Source organism: Pelodiscus sinensis, chromosome 1 (assembly GCF_049634645.1).
Source record: "Pelodiscus sinensis isolate JC-2024 chromosome 1, ASM4963464v1, whole genome shotgun sequence".
Lineage (NCBI taxonomy): Eukaryota > Metazoa > Chordata > Testudines > Trionychidae > Pelodiscus > Pelodiscus sinensis.
The window spans coordinates 208,282,832-208,308,003 of record NC_134711.1 but is presented as its reverse complement, the minus strand read 5'-3'; the positions used below and the strand labels follow the sequence as shown (position 1 = coordinate 208,308,003).

Here is a 25,172-nt window from a genome sequence, read left to right as displayed (position 1 = left end):
CTCTGGCCTTACCCCACAAGAGCCCCCTGCCACTTCGTGCTGCTGCCTTTGTACCAGAAGCAGTAGCGTAAGGTACCAGGCAGGAGCTGTCCCATGAGGGAAGCCAGTTTAAAAACCAGCTCCCCTCGTGGACTGGCTGCCTATTGCCCGGCACTGCTGCCTCTGATACAGGCAGTAGTGTAGGGTGGCAGCAGCCCTTGTCTGGGGTGGTCTGAGCTCCCAGGTCCAGCGTGAGCCACAATTGAACTGGGCTGTCTGCCCAACTGGCTCCTAATACTCTTTAAATTCAGAGCTGCAGCAGGGGTAGGTCCCAGACTCGGCGCAAGCCAGGGCTGAGCTAGGCTGCTGGCCAGCCTGCTAAAAAATGTACTGGGGGAGGGTGGAGAGGAGGAAATGCATGCAGTCTACAGCTTGAATCTATAAGCTTTTGCTTATCAGTTAATTGACTATTACATCCCTATCACAAACTTCTCTCTGCCTCTGTCCCCACTAGAAAGGAAGAAGTCAGAGGGTACATCTACGCTGCAATAAAAGACGTGCAGCACAGCCATGGCTGGCCTGCGTCATCTGAATTGGATTTACAGGGCTAGAAACAACAATGTAGGTGTTTTGAGGAGCCCAGACTCTATGGTTCTCAGAGCCTGAGCTCTAGTCCAAAGGCATACATGGAAATTTCTGGCCCTACATCCCAAGCCCTGGGGGTCCAAGTTAATGCTGAGATTTAGCTCTGTGAGTTTTTTACTGAAGTGTAGATATACTCAGAGGAGAGGAGGGGAAGAAGATAAGGGAACTCTCTTTGCAAGCATAATTCCAACATTAATTCATTAAATGTATTGTGTCTTTGCCCAGAGTATTACAGATTTCAACTATTTTAGATTTTAAGATATCACTTCTAGTTCTTGTGTTCCAGGGTTTGACCCTAGAGTTAAACCCCTTCACCCTCCAAGGCTAATAATTTAGAATGAAGTTAAAAAAAAAAATCACAAAAGGGAAGGCTTTTACATCATCATCTCAGGCATCTCTTACCTAAACTAAAGACAGAGATTTCTACAAATCTGGTGAAAATTCTGTCCAGCCACCTACAGCCATGCAGTGTGACTTTGTAAGTATGGAATTACAAAGAACCACCAGCCATTTCCATACACGAGGGAAATCACTGCTGTAATGGCAATAGAGTGGCTCTGCTATTGCTTCTCCATCCCTTCAGAGGCAAAGTAGGGTGAGGGGAAAGCTTTTTCCAACTGGATAACAACATTTTTTTCCTTAAGAGCACAAATCTACTCTCTCAACGACAACACAGTACATTTATTTAAAGCATCACACTCCTATAATTAAAATTCTGTCCCTTATTAGTTTGAGTGGTAACATTTGTCCTACCCTTTGTCTAGTCTATTTAAATTGTAAGTTCTTCTGGGCCGGGGCAGTCCAATACTGTGTGTGGGGGGGGGCAGTCCAATACTGTGTGTGTGTGTGTGTGTGTGTGTGTGTGTGTGTGTGTGTGTGTGCGCGTGTGTGTGTGTGTGTGTGTACAGTGCCTTATACAAGAGGACCCCATTCTCAGCAAGCCCCTAAGGCCCTGCCACAATAAATATGAATAAAAATAATAATAAAATAATAACTAAGTTTGTTGCAAACTCTGAGGTACAGGTTTCTCTGGGTTTAAAACTAGCTTATATGGATTACGTTTTTAAAAACACTTCAACTCTTCCTACTCAACTGAATGTCTGTTTTGGATATTTTTGAGCAGGTTACTGGATTTGTACATTTAAAATAAGAAAGGTACTAATTCTTTTAAATCAGAGATGAAAACCTACCTTCTTTCTCTCCAGTCTTTCTTGCTCAATCTGCTGCATGATTTGTTCCCTTTCCAGGCGCATATGTTCAGCAGCCTCTCGGGCCTTTGCTTCAGCTGCTTCTCTCTAATTAAAATGTGTAAGCTAAGGTAGAGCCATTATTTATTTTAGACAAATTACCAGATTCTATAAAAATTTGCGTAGGCTGCCAGGTGTGGCATAACTTCAGCAACAAGCATCTTACAAAAGTGAACGAGTTTTCAGTTTCATTAGGCTGCACCCATTTTAAAAAGGATCACTGAAGGAATTTCTAGATTACATTTTATCTTCTCTACAGTGTGCTACTGCTTTTCACTTGATCTAAGAAGCAAAAGACTAAGTTAATAAGAGCTCTTCAATAGCTTTTCCACACTAGTAGTTTGTTTACAATGTTCATAAATAAAGATGGGGCCCCAATTTTCTGAAATGCTGAGCATACAAAAATTTCTATTGATGCCACTAGAGTTGCTGTTCTCAGAATGTCTGAAAACCAGGCCCATTGCCTGTAGGCAGATTGTATTTTAGATTTCTCTTCCTTTAACAGGAGTTTTTTGTAAAAAGTATCTTGTACTATACCTGTTTTTCAAGCTTGGCTTGAAGTTCTTTTTCTTGCTTTTCCTTAAGCATTTTTTCTTCCTCAGCTCTCCTTCTGGCATCCTCTTCTGCTTTTCTCCTCGCCTCTTCCTCTTCAAGCCTTCTTTCCTCCTCTCTCTTACGAGCTTCTTCTTCTAGGCGAATTCTTTCCTCTTCTGCCTTTCTTTTCAGTTCCTCCCTCTCTAGCCTTCAAAGACACGGCAGCACATTTAACAGTGCAGCACTTTGGTTAACACAGAACTCAAAGGTGCACAGAATGTAAATCTGGGTCTGAATATATGCTACTACATACATTTGTATGGAATGGGCTCCAAATCAATGGAGGCACTGGCCACAACTCCTTAATTTAAGTTGCAACCTAGCCTCCATTCTAGCCTGATTTTCACTCCATCTAATGTTTTGCAGAAATAACATTTCCCTTTGAACAGTGATGTGACTAAAGTAGGACAGAACAAAACAAAAAAATAAATAAAACAAAAAAACAAACAAAAAAAGATGTTTGTAATTTCAGCTACACTACATAGAATTAACATTTTTCAAACTCATTTGTGTATTCTGCTCAATTCATATGTGCATATGTCCAGAAACAAAACTACAGGGCACTGAGAGCAAAGTGGGTCAGCTGTACAGAAACTCATGTATATTAGTTCCCCAGAGCAGTTGGAGATAGGAGAAAACCCCCTACTTTACTGAATTGCTTAAAGTTTCAGACTTTTCTAAATAAACTGGTTTTAAAAAAATCTGCCAAGTTTAGTGCCTCAGCACTTCAAATGCTACATGTATGAAGCTTGACATGCATAACAGAAGAGATTGCAGAATTAGGACCTAATCCTTCCATCCAGTGCTAAGCCTCTCATGATCCTTGGGCTACATGGCTCTCCTTGGAGGTCTCTTGTGCCTGTGCAATTTTAGCCAGACAGCATAGGGACTTCAGGATGCCTAACAGTTCAGTAGGGAAGCAGGAGGAAAAAGCAGACTGCATGATAGTTAACCTGTAAATGCATACCTCAATTCAGGCTAGCAAGAGCTCAGAGAACTGTAATGTTTTCATACTCACTTAGCCACAGGGGAAGCAAGGTGAGGGAAAGAATCTATTATGGCATGGTGATATTTGACAGTGACTCTAGCTATCAATTATGAAAGAGTAATGGCAAACTCCTTCCCTTCAGTCCTCCAAGGACAGACACTTTAGATGTGCTGGAGGGTATAAAGTGGGGCAAGAACAAGGAACCTCAGGCTTTCTACAGGGATAACAATGTGTTTCTATTGCACAAGATGTAAAAAGACATGAGTTCTGTAATTAGTTATCTGAGTTACATTTTTAAAAAATGAGGTTTTCAGTTTAGGTTCCTGAGTACCTAGCTTGATTTTCAAAAGTTCTGAGCTACCATGATAAGTCAGCTCTTTGGGATAGGGATTCTCTCTTTTACTATGTGTTTCTATAGTACTTTTTACAATGGGCCGCTGATCTTAGATTTCTGGGTGCTAATTACTATCACCCCAATTCTTTTTAAGTACCTCTCCCGCTCTTCTCTCTCCTGTCTCTCCTGTTCTTCTTGTTCTTTCTGTAGACGAGCCTGCCGCCTTTTCTCTGCCAGAATTTTTGTAGCTTCTTCTGCATCAGTAGTTCCTGCTGTGGGTTTTCCTACTGGAACATTGTGGTTAGAATGAGAGTCAGGAAAAGAATAAAAGCTACACAACACCTGTATTACATAAACACACACATTTAACATGTATTCAATAAGCATGTTATCTTTTCACTGTAGCCATCTCCCAGTATCCACCTTACAAGTACTATTCTATATCCCTCATGCACTGGAAACGCCTTAGGTCTGGGTCTTTATTTTGTGTATGTCTATAAAGTACCAGGCACTGTAAAACAGCTGACAAAGCCGTAGAAATAAGATTAATATAAAAATAACTTTCATTGTGTGGTTAAATATTTTATATCATAAATGCTGTAACAATTTAGCTGAACCTTAAAACAAAGAAACAGAAAATACTTGCAAGTGGCATCTATTGTCTAGATACATGAACCTGATCCTGCTCAGACAGAGCCTCATATTTCAGGAAAGTACCAGGCAGAATAAAGTTAAGTTTTGAAAATTTGGCTTAAATGTTAGGAGCATTCAAGGAGCTCAATTTAATGACAGTTGCCTTCAAATAATTAGCACAGCTGAATGGGGAGCATCTTGTTAGCATGAAAAACAGAAATGCAAAAAAGGGATTTTAACAGATTTTTTTGATATGAAGAATATAGTAAAGCGAAAGTTTTAATCCAAAATGGTCAAAATTTTTAAAAAATGAAAAAAAAAACCCCACACCCTAGGACTACTTAGGCATCTAAAACCTTAATCTGATTTTCAAATTCATGAATCCTTATGCTTCCATTGATGAAAATGACTAACTCTAGGCTCCTGTTTTTGAAAACCTTGGTCCAGGAGATGCACTGATAGGAATCCTCAGTTTGACCATCTCATGCTGCATTTTTGCGCATAATTAATGTCACCATGGTGGAAATTATATAACCAGTGATTTCGACCACTATTGTACACTTCAGATTTACAAATAGGTTTAGGAAAAGAAAAGAAAAAGTCTTTGTTTAAAAGCATCATGTACCTGCAGCAGCTTTGGATATATCCTTGCAACAAAACCCACCTTCACTGCTGTCAGTCTTTCCTGTAGAAGGCACAGGCTTTTCAGCGACTGCTTGGCCCACAACCTCCTCAGTGGAAGACAGCTGGGGTTTGTGACTGGTGGTGTTCTCTTTCTCCTTTTCGGCTTTTTTTTTTGGAATCTCCTGGCTGAGATTAGAGGTGACACGGTTCTTCACGGGAGATGCAGGATATTGTTTAACATTTTTAGGAGACTGTGGATATGTCTTCGTAACTGTCCTGTAGTTTGGAGAAGGGCAGGGATAGAGAAGTCCATAAATTACACATGGATTTAGTGAGGAGTTCTAGTTTAACGGATACTTGCTACTCCTTTCTTGTAGGTTTTGACACAATACTTCAGACTATCAAGGAAAATAAATGCTATTTTTATATATAAAGAGTATGCTACTTATGGTCTTGAATTTTATTTTATATATATATATATATATATATATAAAATATACACATACACACACACCACCCATCCCTGTTCACATTACTATCCTTTAGAATGTGAAATGTCAGGTTATCAGCTCCTCTACTGGCAGAACCAGTTGAGTTCCTCATTTAAATCATCTAGTAGAGGCCCATGTTCTAATCTGGCATCATGTGATTCCTATCTCCTCTTCTTCCACATATAACCTGATAATTAATCTTGCAGTTTGATTTTAATGATATCCATAAAATAAACCATTCCTCTCCCTTATAGCAGTCCTTTAGCAGTGAGAAATGAAAGCCAAGTATGGGCAAGATCATCTACCACTTTGATTACTGCAACCTTCCCTTCATTGCATTCTGCTCCAATCTATTCATACGCTTTTAAAAAAAAAAAAAAAAAAAAAAAGCATGCGTTATGCTTCTTCGGCAGCGTCAAATCTAGTGCCTTTTGGAATTCCTTCACTGACTTTCCTTTAACTTCCACTTGATTCCCCTCTTTAAGGTACTGAACAACCGTGCTCCTGTCGATCATTTGAGTCTCTCCTTCAAATACACTTCCTGTGAGATGTTTCAGAATAGCACATGAAAGGAATTTAATTCTTCTAAAACCATGGTGTCTAACACGCTAGCCACTAGCCACATGTGGCTATTTGGCCAGTTGAGTGTGGCTAGTTGGTTTGAACAATGTGGCTATTTGGCTGATTGAGTGTGGCTAGTTCACTATAGCAGTACTGGTTAGACACTGCAGTTCTAAGATCATGTCTACACTTGGAAAACAATTCCCATTTAGAAACATGTGAGCTAACTTCTTTTAAACCTGAACTTTGCATCTACCATAAATTCAGTTTAGCTGGTTGTGGTTTATCCTAGTGGGGAGTCCATAGTTGACCACAAGCAGCTAACACTTTTAAACTGTGTCTATTCTACGTGCAAAGTCCTTGTTTAAAAGCAGGTTATCTAACATGTTTTCCAATCTAACACATTCTCCCAGGATAACATTTACAAAGCATTTACATGATTTAGGTATCCAAGTTATATTTTCAAAAGTCATGCAGGCATTCAGGAGCCTAATTTTCATGGAAAGTCATTTTTGAAAATGAGACTTAAGTTCCATTAAAAGATATGCCTCTAGTCTGCTTAAGGTTGCATGGCGGGGAGGCAGGGAAAACTGTTTATCCAAACAACTTCTTTCACAGTCAACTCTCTAAGCAGTCTATTGACAGAACTTTCCCCTTTTTGTTCTTTGCTGTGTTTTGTTCACTTCCCTTCTTTGTGTCCAAATTTCATTTGAGTTAGAATATAAACTACTGAAGGAAATTACCTTGTTTTATTCACATGTAAAATATCATGTAGACCTATGACACTAAATGAATAAATAAAAATGAATGAAGCATATCAGGTACATTGAAAACCCTTTTAGCTTTCATATGTTCAATGATAAAACTACTTCTATATATTCTATTTAATACAATTTGTAAAAAAAACTTAATTGACATCCTTTTTCCTTTTCACAGAGGAATTGCCAGATTGCAGTGACGCTCTTCCTAAATTTCTTGAATCACCATTTACATTTCACAACACATTTTTGGCAAATCGCTGTTTTAGTTGTTGATACAAGGAGAACCAGTCATTTAACTAAGGCTGAGTTATTACTTTTAGCATTACCACAACACTAATTATATTCTGATTAAGGGATAATTACAGTTTTATATTAAACAGGATGGTAGGGAAGGGGCTCAATAAGCAATTATATCTCTTTATTTACTCTGAGGTATGAGACAGAAGAACTGCCCATCATATACTACACTGGAGCAAAAATATGAGTTAAAATGTTAATTTGAATAAATCTCTCTACATCTTATTTTGTGGTTGTCTGGTGAGAGGAAAAGAGAACGGTGGTTTACTTGTTTTGATATTTGCTGTAAACCAGAAATAAAACCTGTAACAACCGTAAAAATGACTTATTCCACATTGACAGAGGAATAGCTATTAAACAAAATGTATAGCAGCAATAAGAATCTGTATTCTGAAGTTTTCACATCCCATATTTCAAAAATGTGAAAAAGAAACAACACTTTGATTGGGTGGACACCTCAAGCATTCCTCTTTTCCAAGATGCTAGTAGAGGGTCATTTCTGAAGCAAGTTTCTTATTTTTCCCCCTCTTTACTGAAAGACCGAACCCAAACATATAGAGCCCTGAGTGGATACAAAAATGTATATCTGCATCTGAGCAGCAAAATCTGTCTCTGGATATCTGTGGATTTGCAGAGCTCTACTAACAGCTCCACGGGTCACACAGCGTTACAGGACTGAGTCAAACATCTGCCTCACAAATGCCCTCCACTTCTTCATAGAAACTTCCTGCCCAACCACCCAATTGTACCTCCTTTCCCACTCTGGGCAAGATGGCTACAATCCTGGGCCTTCATATGCAGCACCTGCTAGCACAACTCTTGCAGATGCTGTACTGACACAGTAGCAGAAGAAGCAGAGCAAGGACAAACACCAAGGCAGGGGCACAAGCCTTCCAAATGTTCTGAGGAATCACTGTTGTTTGTGGGTCAACACCTGCCACTTCTGAAGGGGGAAAAGATGACGCTTTAGAGGAATGTGTAGAAAACAGCACTGGAAGAGTTCTCGGATTAGTTCAACTGAAACAAGGACAGGTAAAACATATGTTTTGCTGCACCAGAAGATCAATAAAAACAAAAATTGAGGTCTCCTACTAGTGCCAGCTAGAGTTAACACCCAACTTGATCTGAAAGAAGCAGAGAAGAGAACAATCTGTTGTTCTAAAAGCCAAGTTCACATTAGCTTGTGAATGGAAAGACCATATAGATTAGAAGGAAGATATTAAAATCAGAAATGAACTGCTCTGACATCCTGTTTGTTTCATGCCCACTTTAATTCAAATCCAAGAGACTGCCATACTTCCAGGTTTTCCTTTTTGAAAGGATTGGCATTAACATTTCTGCTTTGCACAGTTCGTAACTTGTAATACTTTCTCAAATGTTTGGAAGCAATTTCCCCCTTAACACCAGAGTTTGGTTCATTTCTTCCTTTCATTTCCAGTAGTGCCTGACCCAACACAGCTTTGCCTGGCTTTACTACTTGTCTGAATACCTGATCAATTAAGTCAACACAGCTCTGAAACTGGAGCATCTCAGCATGAGTGCCTTCTGTTTGCTAGCTATCTCTGAGGGAAGTAAACTGTAAATATTGTAGAATACGGAGTATGTGTCTTTTCTTTATTTCTCTCCCACCCTCAGTCAAGACAAAATCATGGTAGCCTAATGAAAATCATGGTAGCCTAATGAATAGATTAAAAACTGGCTAACGGATAGATCTAAAAATATAACTGTACATGAAGAATTAATCACTGAACAGGGGTATTTCCAGTGGGATCTTGTAGGGATTTTTTTCAATTTTTTTAACTGATCTTATTATCATTCCACATCCAATATATGGATCCTGCAATTTGATCCATGAAAATAGATTGAGCCCATAAAGAATCCTGCTGGGTTGGAGAACATGTTGCACAGATATAAAGGTCCATCCACATGGATCAAATTGCAGGACTGGGCCATAGTAAGCTTGACTGATGGCAAAAAATCTAAATTGATTTAGCAACAGAAGCCAGACACATACAGGTCAGGTCTGGAAGTAGACAATCCACAGAGAATCATCACTGGATTCACTTTTCCATCTTTTAAAAAAATATACTGTACATCAAGCATCCTAGAGAAAATAATATGTTACAAAATATGAAAATTTGCAGGTACTTGAATAGGTTGGGGCCTGTTTGTTACCAGGAGGACTATGGTCGGGCCCAAATAAAGTTAGAAGAAATGGGGAATTCTTCATACAGGCAGACCAAAGGTCAGAGAAAAACTTGCAATGGAACAATAATTTAAAATGGCCACATGCTTCCCTGATTTGAGAGAGAATCTAATGGCCTGAACAGAGGACTTGGACCAAAACTTTTGCTTTCTATTCCTGGCCCCAGTACTGGCTCCATCTATGTCTTACACTTTATGGTAAAAAAAAAAATTAGGGCTAAATCCTGCTTGCTTTACTCAGGCAAGTAGTCCCACTGAGTGTAGTGGAACTTCTCACATGAGTAAAGGCAAGCCCAAAGTGGTCCCTAATCACTCTATCTATCCATAAAATAGGATAACAATACTTATCTTCCCACACTCAGAGGGATATTTTGAAAATTAGCTGATTTTTCAAGATTTTTGAAGATGAAGAAAGCTTTAAGAGTTCTAAGTATTATTGATCAGGGGAGGCATCTTGGAAGCGGTCAACATTTAAAACAATCAATATCCACTGGCAACTGAGAAATTAAAAATAATTCCTTGTTTTTGCCATGCTATCCCACTTTGTCAACTTCCCTGCCCATTAACAGACTTCCATATTAAGTAAGTTAAGATTATCCTTTAAAAACATTTCTGTGCTTTTTGCCATTTCCAGACTCATGTAATTTCAGACAACTTTATATACTTTGTCTTGTCTTCTAATTAGTGTTCTTTTGGTACCTTATTTATTTCCTCCCCATATTATCACTCTCTTTCAGTCTCCTTGTACTCCTCGGGGAATTCTGTGCCACTGTGTAATGCAGAATTTTGCAAAAATTAACATTATGCACCCAGAATTTCATTTCCTGCACAGAAATGGGCTGAAGTGCTGCTAGGTGCCACTAGGGCTGCTGGACACAGAAGAGCCTAGCTTGGAAGGTACATAGAACACACTGTTGGGGAAGAGAGTGGGATCTAAGGGTTCTTGGCAGTCGCAGTTCCCTGCATGCCCTGAGAGAAAGAGAAGGTGGTGTACAGGAAGTTCTCCACAATCCTGGAACTGAGCATCAGGCTCTTTCTCCCTCTGGATCCCTGGGCTCTGGGATGGGGTGGGCAGGAGGTGGCAGCCATCTGGGCAGTGGCACAGCTAAGGCCTGATGGGGGAAAGGTACAGGTGTGTAGGCTGGGGGCCCCCACAGCTGGGCTCTGAAGGAGACTGGTTGCGGGTGTCTGTCCCTTTCCCTCCCCCCAGTTTGGTTTTCTGTGTGTTATAGACATACTGGTTGACAGGTACTTTGAAATAAATTACCGAAAGAATAGAAACTGACATGATTATGTGGTGTTATCTTGACAAATTAAATTTGTACAATTTTGCAGAATATTTAAAATAGTGTGTGCAGAACATTTTTTATTTTTATTTTTTTTGGTGCAGAATGCCTCCAGGTGTATATCTTGTCCTTTTAGGGGAATAAACACCTTTCTTTTAATCATTTCACTCAGCCTTTGTCTAAATGTAATTGTGGATGTTCTTACTATTCATGTTAGAGGTGTAAGCCCAGGCTTATCTGGCAGTCAAGTCACTACTTGACTACTCGCTCCTCCTCTTATTGCCTCTGTATCAGAGGCAGCAAGTGGGGGGAAGCAGGAGCCAGTTCTGGGGGCAGCTGGCTTAAAAGCTGGTTCCCCCTCAGCACCATCTCCACAGTGTGCGGTGGGGGGGGAGGGAGGAAAGTGGTAGTAAAGGGAGGCAGAGCTGCAGCAGTCTCAGAGCTGACATGAGCCAGGACTGTTCAGTCCCAGCTCGTGCAAGCTCCGGGAGCAATCCCTGTCCCTTCCCCCCCCCCCCCAATGGCTCTGCAGAGCACCTCCCCTTACTGACTAATCATGTAGTCATTGGAAATTGTATCAACTACACAATTAGCCACATACCCTCTCCTTAACATCCTTAATTCATATAAGTGCCCATTTAAAAAAAAAATCTAACATCTTTCCTTGGTCCTATGTTAACCACTTACCTATATTAAAGAACATAGCAAATTAAAATATTTCCTTCATGAGTTCTAAGTTTGTGGCACCTTTCAATTTCATTCAATGTCCTCCTGTTTTATCATATGAAAAAGGTAAATCAGCTCCTATTATTCCCCCACTTTGAACCATTCATTAATTTGCATCCTTCTAACTTGTCCCTTCTTATTTACCTCTACTCATCCCGGAGTGTTTCCATGTCACTACTCCCCCATTCCTGAACTGCTTCTATTTCTCGTATATCTTTGAGATAGGGTGATTGTAGTGTTACTGAATACCAGCATTTAAGAGATACCATCATTTTTATAATACTATTTGAAATTTTTCATATCCTTTCTATCAACTAATTCTTTGTTTACATGTTTGACTGCCATCATACACACTGAGCCCCAGTTTTCCCTGAGCTGTCCAAAATGATGCTTAAAAATGGGTCCTCTGCAGCAGAGCTGCCTTTTCATTCTTCAATGTTACATGAATTTATCTCGGTCCAAATTTATGTAAGTCCAACATTTGGGACATACAAGTCTTTACTATATACTGAATATATGACATTTTGTTGAAACCCAGGATGGAAACATGAAGGAAGAATGTTTTGTGGCTGAGTGTTTGGGGTCTTCTGGAAGATAGAATGTGCATCCATACAGGCTATATCTATACCACAAGGCAGGGGTGTAATTCCTCTGCTTATGCATACATAGTTGCACTAACTCATGAGTATAAACAACAACACTGCCATGGTACACAGTAGCATCAATAGTGGCATCACTGAGTCAAGCTGAATATGAGTTTCAGGAGGATTTGTACTCAACATGGCTCAACGGTGCCTCCGCTCCCGCTACTGGTGCTACCCTGATTATGCTGCTGTTTATGCTCATATTAGCTCCAGGGGAGTTAATGCAAATGTGCATACGCAAGCAGGTGGAATTCTACTCCTAGCTTGTAGCAGAAACATAGCCACGGTGCCAAGGGCTAGATTGCTTTTAGAAACATCTCCATGAAATCCCTACAATAACTGACCAACACTAAACTTATATGCACAAAACTCTGTGAAGGGGCTACACGCGAAAAGTTTCAAAGAGAGGGAAGGTTGGATTGTTATTTGTTATTGTGGTTCAAGATGGGTGTGTGTCAAACTGGACTCACATGGCATCAGGATTTGGCAAGGTTAAAAACAATTCCTTTATGCTATTTAGAAAAAGGAGATCATATCATAGATGGATAAGACTGAGGCATGAATATTCCAAGGGACTCAGAGGAGATGGGTAACAGAACTATTATTAGCAGTAATCAGCTCAAACAGTATTACACTGAAGTAAAGGAAGAAAGGATGAAGTTATAAGGAAGTTAAGGATAAATTTGTTTAAATGGAGAGTGATAAATTTGTGGACTAGACTATCATAATCAGTAACAGAAATTGCAACATTAAATATGTTCAAAAAGGGGCAGACTAATGTTTGTATTTGTACTCTAGCCAATTTTTTAGGTCACGTCTCCATTTACCAGTAGGGATATTGACTATACAATTAACAGATAAGTCTGGGCCTCTATCAAAGGCAGCAGGATGAGGAAAGCAGGGGGAGGGAAGGCAGGGGAGGCTGCTGCAGAGTAGCCTCTGTCCATAGGGAGCTTGAGCCTGCCATGAACAGGCTGCTGCCATCCTGCACTGCTGCCTCTGATACAGAGGTAGCAGCACGGAGTGGCAGGTGGGAGCCGGTTTGCATAGGGAGCTGGTTTTTAAACCTCACAGACCAGCTCTCACTTGCCACCCTGTTCTGTTGCCTCCGATACATGGGGCATGGGGCTCCCCAGGCGTGAGGCTGGGAGCACACTGGTTGCTGATCCCACCTCTAGGAACAATTGAGTAGCCATGTAACTGCTAAACTTTGATGTGGTTACATGATTATTCAATTACACAGTATGTAACATCCCTATTTACCGGAGGATCGATGCTCTGCAATAGATCTTCTGGGGTTCGATTGAGCAGGTCCAGTAAAGACCAACTAAATTGAACACTGTGGGCACACCTGTCGGCACCTGTACTCCTCGCTATCGTGAGGAGTAAGAGAAGTTGACAGGAGTGTTTTTCTTGTCGACCTCCTACAGTGGAATTGGCACCACGACCAACCTAAAGTATTTCGACTCCAGCTACATTAGATAAAGAGAAATGTTATCAGGCCATTTAACACAATAAAATAAAAAATGAGTACAGGCAGTCCCCGGGTTACGTACAAGATAGGGACTGTAGGTTTGTTCTTAAGTTGAATTTGTATGTAAGTCGGAACTGGCACATATTGTAGGGGAAACTCTAGCCAAACATTTCTCCAGAGCTCAGTTTTATTCTCCCACACCTCACTTCCCTCAGTCCTTTATTCTCAAGCTGAGGTGTCTGTTGAGAAAAGCCGATCCGCATCTCCCTGGTCTGTTGGGGGGGGCGCTAGCTTCGCGTCTCCCCGTTCTGCTGGGGGGAAGCAGCTAGTGCGGGGTTGCCTCACCCCGTTTGTAAGTAGGGATCCAATGTAAGTCGGATCCATGTAACCCGGGGACTGCCTGTACTCAAAACAATCTTAATTTAATCAAAATTTCTAAGGACGCCCCTGAGCAGTTAATGTTTTCCTATGGAAATAAGATATTATCAGAAAGTACTGAAGCAATGAGAAAATATTCATACTTCGATAGTGCAGGTGGTGCAGATCTTCTAGACATGCTTGCAGGAGAATCAGACCTTCTCAGAGGAGATCCTAGGCCAGATGATGAAACAGATGTTGGGGATCGCTTTTCTTTCTTTATCTTCTCAGACTGGAAAAAGAAATTCGGGTGGTTTTGTTTAGCTTCTAATTAAAAGCAATGCTTCAATGATACAGATAGATAATTAACAGAAAGACACACAACATATTTGCATAAAATGGAAGTTTACTAAATTCCAATATACAACTGAACTGCAAGATCTTTTTAAAATACAGCCGGTCCCCAAGTTACGAACGGGTTATGCACCACACTCTTGGCCGTAACTTGAAATGTTTGTAAGTTGGACTCCATTGAGTTACATTGCGACTGCGCTCGTAACTCGGGGATCGCCTTTACGACCGCTTAATGGGAGGTTTGGTCGTAAATGCGAACAGTCGTAAATCAACCATTCGTAACTCGGGGACCAGCCATAACGTATATATATTTTCATGTCTTGTACACACAGTATATGCTGCTGCAATAACATCTTTCAGACCATAAACAAATACTAGTGGAACAGTACAGAAGGGCACTGCCCTTGTTGGAGCCTAGGAATCGAGTAGAATTTTCAAAAGCAACTAAATCTTACTGACGTCTACATCTACACAGACATGTTTTCTTATCATAGAATCATAGAACTGGAAAGAACCTCAGGGATCTCAAAAAGTCATCAAGTCCAGTACCGTGTACTCATGGCAGGACCAAGCACCATAAATTATCAATTATTACAAGAAATATGGCAGTCCCATGGGATTTGGCAGAAAAGTTGACTTCTTATTCTCAGATGCTATGTAGGGACGAGGAACATTCAGGCTAAGCTATGTTTCTATGGCTCTATGGAAAACGTATAGTTGTCAATAGTGAAAATGTTGAATACATTTCCTCTTAAAATGATATTTACAGAAATAAGTGAAATTTGACATGTATAAATTAGAGATGCTGCCAATACATTAGCTACCAGAGCATAAGGAAAATTTGGCAATTCACTAGTAGGGTGGCTTTATTTTCAATGCAGATATAAACCCATTCCCAGAAGTACTGGTTTCACAAGACACAGCCCATCCAGACAATATGGTTCACTGCCAGAAATGTAGATTCTCTGAATACAAAAATGTCATTCCAACTAATGCTGGTTAATAAGAGGCCACATTGCTATCTGGGAAGATATTAAAAACCTGCTGACTGGCAAGAGAATGGAACTACAAATGGACATGAATGCTTTGCTTTCTGTTCTTAAAAAAGGTGTACCATATAATAATAAAATATAGCAACTAAAAGAAACACAACTTTGTCCAGGAATGCAATTAAAACATGTTCTAAACTCACCTCTGTGACTTCAGCTGCAGTTGCCCCTTTCATGGTATCAGATGTGGAAGCTGATGCTGCCTTCTTCCTTTCTGCACTTCGGGTGGGGGAAGGCTTGTAGGGAGATTTAAGAGGACTAGCTGGTGCTACACGAGGACAGATATGGAATACTAAAGAGTTATAGTACAATAGCAAGAGCGAAGGGGAACAGACAGAGGAAGTAGGGGAGAGGAGAAAACAGCACAACTTTATGTTGTAATGTTAGACATGGCAAATGACATTATTAAAGGTTTGTTTAAAAGGATATTTAAATCACATTAAATCTGTGCCTTTTGCATATGTGCAGAATTGTCTCATTTACCAAAAATGCTATCACTAAAAAGCATTACCATAAAATCAAGTCAATTTTTAAAAGCCCATAAAATGCCTGAGAACTAAAGTCTCTCTCTTTTACCTATATAAATTCTGAATTAATTTGTAAGGACAGATTTTGTGATTTGTTTCCCCCTTGTTCTGAAGAGCACCGATCTCATTTATTAAATACTTATTAAAAGATTAATAGGATAGCCATAGTTGAATCAGTGAAGACAGTGCTAGGTGCTAGGTTTCTGTCAATCTGACGACTGCCTTTCAGGGAGATGGATTAGCTACATGAATGAGAGAACCCCCTCCCATCGCAGTAGTAAGCATCTGGACTAAAGCACTACAGCAGTGTGCAGCATCTGTTTGGCTGTAGTGTGTGTCAAGCATAGACAAGGTCTCAATCACACAAATCAAGCTGGAGCTTTCAAAAGATGTAACCATGAGTCCTAAAAAAACCTGGTCTGAGACAGTAATAATAATTGTGCACTTAATACAAGTGCACAGTTATTGTTACAGTGCACATATTAAATGCAGTTAGTGTTATTACACATAGCCTTGAATTTGAAAGTTCACTTGTATAAGCATCATGATGCCACAACCACAGGGCTTTCTGCCCCCCTCCTTTTTTCATCTTTTTTTTTTTTTACTTGAAATTTGAACAAAGGTTTGTGAAAAGAGGATATTCTGTGTTTTGCTCATATTTCTTTTAGTGATGTTAGCTATCATATAATTGAATAGCCATGTAACCGCATAAAATATTGTTGGTTACACGACTATTTGATAGTCCCCAGAGGCAGGGCCAGCAGCCAGTGCAATCTCAACCTCATCTCTAAAGAACCCCCGGGCACCCTTCACTGCTGCCTCTCTATCAGAGGCAGCAGCACAGGGGGGCAGGGGAGCCAGTCTATAAGGGGAGTCCATTTAAAAACCAGCTCCCCTCACAGATCAGCTGCCTGCTTCCCCGTGCTGCTGCCTCTGATACAGAAGCAGCAGTACGGGGTGGCAGTAGCCCCAGTCTGTGGTGGGGTCCGAGCTCCCCACAGACAAAAGTTGCTCTTTGGGATATGGAGTAGCATCTGTCTGCGGAGAGCTCAGACCCCCTGCAGACAGGGACTGCTACCGCAAAGCAACCTCTGCCTGCAGCAAGGCTGCTCCAGGAGATGCCTCCTCTCCCCCCCACTGCCATCTATTCTGTAAAAGCAGCAGCATGGGGGAGAGAGGCAGGCTTTTAAGCCAGCTCCCCCCAGCACTAACTCTTGCTCCCAACACCCCCATGGGGGGGGGGGGGGAAGGATGAGAGTAGTTGGCAAGATTAACTGATAAACTTAGGCTTATCGGTTAATCGTTTAGTTGACTACTCGTTGATATCCCTAATTTCTTTAGTAATATGGAGGGCACCTTTCACATGTGAAAAAAATATATTAACTGGAAGAATGTGAGAAAAGGCAAAACATAAAATATTTTTTAGGTTTGGTATCTTCTATATAAGTTATAAGGAAGCCATAAAAGATTTAGTCTCCTCTCAATGCAGGGGGACTGGACTAGATGACCTACTTAGGTCCCTTTCAGTCCTACATTTCTGTGTGTCTCTGAAGTAAAAGCAACACCCTTTTTCTTTGGCTTAGCATTTCTTCTTTTATTAACAGCAGAGTACAGCGACTTTCTGAGCTGGCTTTCTTTTAGATAGTTGCTTTGTGAACAGTAAATCTGGAATTCTCCCACAGCTAAAATACTGTATATCTTAACTTCCAAAATACAGTATTTTTCATGTAGAAACAAAATCTGGAGAATCTTTTAATGAGTCCACTCCAGCTTTATAAACCATAAAGAAAAAGTGAAGGGAAAGAGAATGTCTCTTTTCTTTGTAATATACTTTTGTTAGAGCATGAATACATTTAAGTCACATCATATGAGGATGACAGTGATGTTGTATCTTATCACAGTTTTGTCCTGAAAAGTATTTTCATTTGCAGTAGGTCTATTTAAAAAAAGAGGTGCACAAAACTTTTCCAGCTTTTGGTCCTGATTCTGCAAATGCGTGCCTCTGAGTAGTCCCATTGAAGTCAATGGGATTAGGCATATGCATAAAGTCAGTAAGACTGGTGCCAGATTTAGTTTTGTGATGCTAAGGGTCTAGATTGTAACATATAGAAAAGACAAAATAACTGCTAGCACTCTGTTAATTTCTAGTTTACACATCTATATCAATATATTCATCATTACAACAGCTGATAGCTGTTACGACACAGATATTCAGGCTTGCCTCTAAAGGCCTATGTAAAAACAGTTTCTCTCTCTGAGGCCTTGTTCTTAAGCTAAGGCTTTTGGCACACTCCAAACCAGTCCAAAGTGTTCATATTGAAATAAGGCACATTCCAACAGTTTGGGGCTATTATCTATGTCAGATAAAGGGAAGAACCTAGAAACTTAGTCTGATAACTTTCTGTCTGGCAGCGAACCAATTCACAACTCTCTATTGTTTATCTCTATGATTCTGTCTGGTTATTTGATTGTTTGTCTCCTGTATAATTAATTTTGCTGAGTGTAAACCAGTTAAGGTGGGGGATAAAATCAGTTAGATAATCATGTTACAATATGTTAGAGTTGGTCAGTTAAATTTTAGTAGGATGATTGGTTAAGGCCATGGTGTCCAACCAGTTCTGAAGCTACCACACTCAACTGGCCAAATAGCCACATTGTTCAAGTCAACTAGCCACACTCAATCTAGCCAAATAGCCACTTGGGCTAGCGGGCTGGATACCACAGGGTTAAGGTATACTTGAAAATATTGCTATGTATATTAGGGGCAAATAGAAAGCAAGTGGGAAAAAACAAGGGAACAGAGGAAGAAAAGAAAGGAAACTGGATTCAAGCTTGCTGGAAGCTAACACTAATAAACAGAGTTATTTACATCTCTGGACTTCAACTATTGCTGTTCTCAATTCATGAGAGAAGGACCAGGGAAGTGGGAGGGTGAAGGAACAAGCCTTCCAACAATACCCAACACTCTATGCATCTAGTTTATTTCTAAGTATATCGAAGAACAAAATCTTTTTATGATCTGTTCCTTTAAAAAGACAAAGTTGATTCTATAGTAAATAATAGCAGCCCTGATAAAATAATTATGGTTGAAGTTACATGTTTAAAATGCTAACTTGTATTTTTGGTTTTATTTGGGTGTTCAAGATAAAGAGCACTACATTACGTGCTCTCTCTAACTCTATAAATGGGTCACTTTGTAATGTAGGTCAAAAAATTGACATCTCTCAATTATTCCTCCCTGGTTTGAAATTTCTTATTGATTTTATTTAGTTAGCAAATTGAAGACCTTGTCACCAAATTTTCTTATATATAAAGGTAAGAACTGAAAAGGACAAAATAGTAGACGTAAATATTTCCATGCTTTTGAAACATTACTACCCAAAATGGAGAAAAAAATTAGGTTAGAAAATAACAGGCAGTATCTCTTTAAACAATTTTTCAAGTGCCGCTAAACACATACCTTAACATTTTCAAATGGCACAATTTTCATTTTTACCTGAATCACTGTATTGCTCAGAAAGCATTAATGTACTTCTGCTTCTGGCTAAAGAAGACTCTGTGGGAGTCAGCAGTCGAGAAACAATAAAGTTTTCCACTGGACTAAGGTGCATGCGGTGAGCTGAAGGATGGGAGCAAATAAAACAAAAAAAATTATAAAAGCAAAAGGTAAACAAAAACAATTTTTAAAATAAATAAAACTAGTGAAATGATAGAGTAAAATGAACAAAAAAAAAGCCTGTTTGTGATTTTAAAATGCTGTTTAAATGTAATGCTCTTCTAAAGGAGATTTCTGTTTTTTTGTCATTTTAAACCACTTAAATTATTTTCCAGCCTATGTAATAAATACAGTAGATTAAACTTGTTTTTATATAGAAGACTTTTGCAAAATGGTCGTGTTCATGACTCAGCATGAAAAGGTTTGCTTTTTTCCCCCCAATGACAAAGCAGTTCCTGGTTTGTGTGCTCAGAACACTGGGAATCATTTAAAATGCAGTCTCACTGTTGTATAAACCATCTTTATCCATCGTACCCTTATGTCTTTCCTCCTCTTAAATATGGGAGATGACTACATACATTTATAAATAAATTCCCATTACCTGCATTTATAAAGCCACCCATCACTACATTCATTAGGCAACTCTTAAAATGAATTATGTTTACTGTTTCTCTCTGACAACATATTTCTCATTTGTTCTAAAAAACAATTCACCAAGAGACAAATCCTTCAGTATTTTCAGTTCAGTTAATATTTTCTAAAGGGTGTAATCTTGCAGAGTGCTCATCATCTGCAGAGCTCTCATACATCAGGCCTTTTAGTCAGATTAAGAGGCTCTAGAACCCTTGACACAAATGACAACTTCCAACTGGCTCACAACGATAAACTTTTGTCAATAACAGTAAGTACATTCACATCTGAGCCCAATAATATAGTTTCTTAATATGCTTAATGTCACAAGCAATGCATCTCTGGGGGATTACTGCAATTACATGTTGTGCACAGCCTGGTTTCTTAGTGCATCACGAGATGATTTACAACCAGTAAGAAATGGCTACTGTGTTTTATGGTTTAAATAATCCTCATATTTACTGAAGGTGCAGAGTGTGAACCATCACATCTCAAAAACAAAAAAACAAAAAACCCCCCCAAAAAACCCAACCCTAATCTGTCTCCTTTCATTAATTTGGCCAACATTTTCACTATCCTGCCATTCCTCATCAATATTCAGCCACAACACCACAGATAACCAGCATACAAAACAGCTACATGAAGGTGCAGTTTGCTCTCCATGGCATAGTCTTATATCTGCCATGCAACATTTCGTCACATGCAGCTGGCAATCCCCAACATGGTAGCATTAATCCTAGGCTGGTTACAAAGCTCTTTTATGTATTTAAGAACTCTTACTGATAAATTTAATTCACAACCTTAATAATGTTTGAACCAATTAATGCAAAGAACTCAAACATTACAAGCAGATCTATGGACAAGAAAGTACGTTTTAAACACAGAAGAGTTCATGCTGATAAGAGAGACTGAGCAGCATATTCACTTGCCTCTGTCAGGGGAATATGTTATTGTTGCTGTGGAGGAGGAGAGACGCTTACTGATTGGTGACTCCATTTGCTTTGGCAGATTCATTGTAGAAGCTGAAAGTTTGTCACATGCTGCAGAGACACGCATTAAAGATATTTATATTCATACTACATTACTGAATGCGTCCAAAATTAACCTTTCATTTTGTACTCATAGACCCTGTCATTCATTGGGGGGCAGTGAATAACGTAGGGCAGGTAATCCTATTCCAAATGCTGTAGATACCGGCATTTGATAGGATACAGCTTGGGATACAATTTTTCCACTTATGATTTTAATATTTCAATTTTACAATGCCCTTGTGTAATACAATGCCAGGAACAAGAGACTTAACACTAAATCCAAATGAATGAAATTGTATCAAGGAAAGAAATGCAATTCTTGTACAAGAAGAAAGTATATAAGGCAACACAAACATAACAAATCTGAGCTCTTCCTTGACCTCTCTCAGCTGCAGTCTGGAGGAGCTACATCTCACAAGTATTATTCTAATGCAAAACTCAAGATATTCAACACTAATGTATGCATGTATAGGAAATGACAGCACCATTGCAGTCTTTACCATCACGTGCAAAAAAACTTTCAAAACAGTAACTTGGTTTTGGCCCAAGTGTTCACATTTCTTTTTATTTTGGTTGCAATATTGTTTGCTAAAGTAAGTTATCTAGATAATTATTCCTATTTACTCACAGTGAACTAGGACATGTTGTTTGTTATGTTATGGTCAGAAGCTACAAGGGGTTGTCTGTTTTAAAAAATTTGTTTCTTCTGTCAACAACAAAAAAGTCTCAGCTAGTAACTCATATTCACGTTCCAAATTCTGCAGTCCTTGATCAACAATGACTCCCACTTACAACAGTGGAAGTCTTGCCTATGGGACACCTGCAAGATTTGGCCTTTTGAACTACATAAGCAATACAATTCCTTATTTTCACATTTTTAAAATGCAGGTGCAATGGTTGCTTCCAGAAAATGCACACAAACCTGCAAATCACTTATTTGTACATAAATACTACTTTGAGTATACCCATGTCTACCCAGAAGTAAGTCCTGGAGATTCCTGTACATAATTTGCACCACACTGGTTACTCATGCATTTTGCTGGCCTAACCACTGTGCCCATCTTTGAAGAAACAGATCGAGTAGATTGGCTGTGCTAGATTTCTAAAACGTCAAATATATTTGCAGCTGAAGTCAAAAATAAACACCACTAAAAAAAACCCAACAACCCACCAGTATGCATAATTCATTCCTAGTCCAGACATACAAGATCTATTTCACAGTCCTTTGAAATTAAAATTCTAATTTAACATATGAAACAAAATGCAATAAAGTCAAAGGACAAATTTAGAGTCAGAATTCATAATCATTATTACAATGTCCAAAACACTTCAGCATACAATAACAATGCTTACTAATTTTTAACGTATCTGAATGTAGATTGTGGGACTGGACGGAATAGGTACATGATGGTGACATGCTATCTCCATATCGACTCTTTTTATATAACTGAAATATTTAAAAAATAGAACCTCTGCCCTTATTAAATCTGTCTTAAACAAGCTACTCAAACGACATACATACAAAAAATTACAAAAACATATATCCGTGCCCACAAATTGACAAAAATGTGAATTTATTGAGTTATTCAAGTCCATAGTTAGTGTGAAATTATGAAATGTCTCCACTGTGCTGGAATGCAAGGCATGCATTGCTTCACTATGACAAAAATCAAAAGAAAAAAGACATTTGTTCCACATCTTTAATGGTAATAGTACCAGACTGAAATAATAAGAAAATCAGTGGTTAGGAAGGACAAGATCAGTGAATGGTTTTAAGTGATTAGAACAGTTATAAACAAGACACTATGGTACTGTGATTCTCTGAAATACCATTGTAGGAATCAGCAGCAGCAGTAGAGGTCACAGGGTCTGAAGGAAGGGTGTTGGCAGCTAAACCTAGGAGAGGGGGTGGGGTATTTTCTGATTCACCTATACAGCAGAAAAATCAGAGAGGTGAAAGATATTACCGCAAAGAGAGATGAAAGATATTACCGAATAGGTTAAAAAAAATCATGCTATAAGCTATACTAGAAAAATAACGAGTCTGCTTGTAGAAGCACAAGAGATGCTTTTATTATGTTGCAGGTATATTTCTTTACCAATATTCCTTAAATAATAAACCCTGAAAATTGTATAATGAAATAAAATAAAATGTTTTTGCTCTAACGTGGCCAATTAAAACATATTTACACTTTGCTTAGATGAGAGCAGCAGTCCTATTTCAGCATCTGAGCACAGAGGATTTTTGTTGTTTTTAATAAGCCAGTCCATTTGGAAACCCAGTTCATTTTAATGATATAAACTGAAGATATATGCTTTTTAAAAGGTAAAAGCAATTCATGGTTGATTATGAAATAATTATGAAGCCAAATCAAAAAGAGCAACAACAAAAAGTATGTGGAAAAATCCTTTTTAACTGTGAATGCTGCATAATCATCTAGAAATCCCTGTGAAGCGACAGTGACAAAAATAGATTGTTTTTTGCAAAGGCTTGGTCAATACTCAACCCCTTTGTGAATATGTAGGGAGCTAAATGAGTTGGGGGTGTTAAATTTTATTTTAGCATTTTCTGTGATTCCCAGAACAGTTTCTGATTACTCTATTGAAATGATCTGCTTTCACCAACTTAGGAATGATCTTTCTTCCCAGGAGATACCATAGACAGGAAACCTGGTAAGCGATTACAAAGCATTTATTCGTGCTACATATCAACAATCCTCACAACACCACAATAGCTATAAATGGGTACCTTCTTTCCATCTTTAATCTCATGCATTCTCCACTTCAGGCTCTGCAATGCAGACAGCTTGTTTCACTTACCATCTCTCCCTCCGGAGCCTGCAGCCAGTGCTCCTCCCCAGGTCCATCGCTTCTGTTTCTGTTCCAGCTGCTGACTACGTTCTAATGACCGACGCATCATGGCTTCTAAACGTTCCTGGTTAAATTGTTGCAAAAAATTGAGACAGAGAAATAAAATCTAATTCAGTTCACCTGCGCTTTTCTGATCAATATGGTTTGTCACCCCACACAGCACTATTACAAGAACCTGTTATCAACAAAAGGAAAACAAGTGAACACAGAAGGTACCAGTATGCCTACCTACCTTCACAGAGAAGTATCCTTTGTTTGCAAGCCACTGAGGTCACTACAGAGGCCTAAGTAAATACCACAGGTTGCATCACTGCCTAGCATCTGCTCCCACTGGTGAGTCTGCTGCTGTGCTCTGGACTTAATTTGTATAAGAATAATGCTTGACAAGCATTAACTCCTTCTTGTCTAAGCAAGCCTCAGGTTTTTCTCCTCCAGTATTAAAGCTAGAAAGCTAGATTGCCAGTGGCTCCTCCTAGCTGTACAGAGAAATGATCGCTTCAAACCAGAAACAAGTTGTATTTGCAGGATGACATTTATATTATTTAAAAAAAAATCCCTCTGTCCCCCATCATACCGTCTACAAATTAGACATTTAAGAGTGTCTTTATCTTGATCGGAGTTGCATAGTCCGGTCCAATATAGATACACGGTGCAATATAGATACACATACCTATTACTTCTATGGTCGCCTATTCTGACTGAACCAGATGTGTCATCCCATGACATAATATCTTTAAATAAAGATCAATCCCTAATTCCTGGATACTCCAGGACAATCCTGCAGAGTTGGCAATCCACCTCTAACTGCCAATTTATGAGTAATTGTCCCACTACCTCCGCCTCCTGGCCCTCGCTGAAGCCTGACTCCTCCTCCATCCATGCCCATTTCCACCTTCCCTTACAATGCGCTCTCTCTGTGATTTAGAGATGGTGGCATTTTATTTTCTTCCTCTTTTTCCCTTTCACAAGGGATATCATCTGGTTCTTTAACCTCTACTTATTTCTTGCATCTATTGCCTCCTATGATCCTGATCCTCTTTCCTTACTTCCTCCAAACTGCCCTCTCTCAATCTTGGCCACTTCAGCTCCATGCTAAATATCCATCCAGTTGCACAGCCTCTCACTTGCTTAGCCATCATTCATTGGTTTGTTTTTTATCTGAAGCTACGGATCAAGTTCTTTTACTCACTGCTTTGGTCACACTGTTTTTCACCACACACTGGATTCTTGTGCTCTGAATTCTCTGTCCCTGATCGCCATATTATCTCCCTTTTTCATCCCTGTCAAAGCCCCAACCCAATCTCAAAATCCTGCCAATCTATTGAATCACTAACTCTCATTAATCTGACATTAATCACGAACCTTTTT

At 39.3% G+C, this 25,172-nt stretch overlaps 1 protein-coding gene across 10 annotated transcripts in view; it reads right to left on the bottom strand.

Moving 5' to 3' along the window:
- The window catches only part of MAP7D2 (MAP7 domain containing 2), a 128,196-nt gene that overhangs the window by 14,819 nt on the left and 88,205 nt on the right, over positions 1–25,172 (bottom strand). For 3 of the 10 annotated variants that reach the window (XM_006116152.4, XM_006116151.4, XM_006116154.4), the window contains exons 4-13: positions 23,754–23,868; positions 22,764–22,862; positions 20,832–20,942; positions 19,273–19,395; positions 15,393–15,541; positions 14,011–14,138; positions 5,085–5,320; positions 3,945–4,074; positions 2,409–2,613; positions 1,815–1,919 (exon numbers count right to left, since the gene is read on the bottom strand). In XM_006116152.4, the coding sequence (XP_006116214.2) occupies positions 1,815–1,919; positions 2,409–2,613; positions 3,945–4,074; positions 5,085–5,320; positions 14,011–14,138; positions 15,393–15,541; positions 19,273–19,395; positions 20,832–20,942; positions 22,764–22,862; positions 23,754–23,868 (1,401 nt within the window). Of the gene's footprint in view, positions 1–1,814; positions 1,920–2,408; positions 2,614–3,944; positions 4,075–5,084; positions 5,321–14,010; positions 14,139–15,392; positions 15,542–19,272; positions 19,396–20,831; positions 20,943–22,763; positions 22,863–23,753; positions 23,869–24,036; positions 24,176–25,172 lie in introns of those variants that run through there. The other 7 variants (XM_006116153.4, XM_075913432.1, XM_006116157.4 and 4 more) reach the window with 5 other exon arrangements.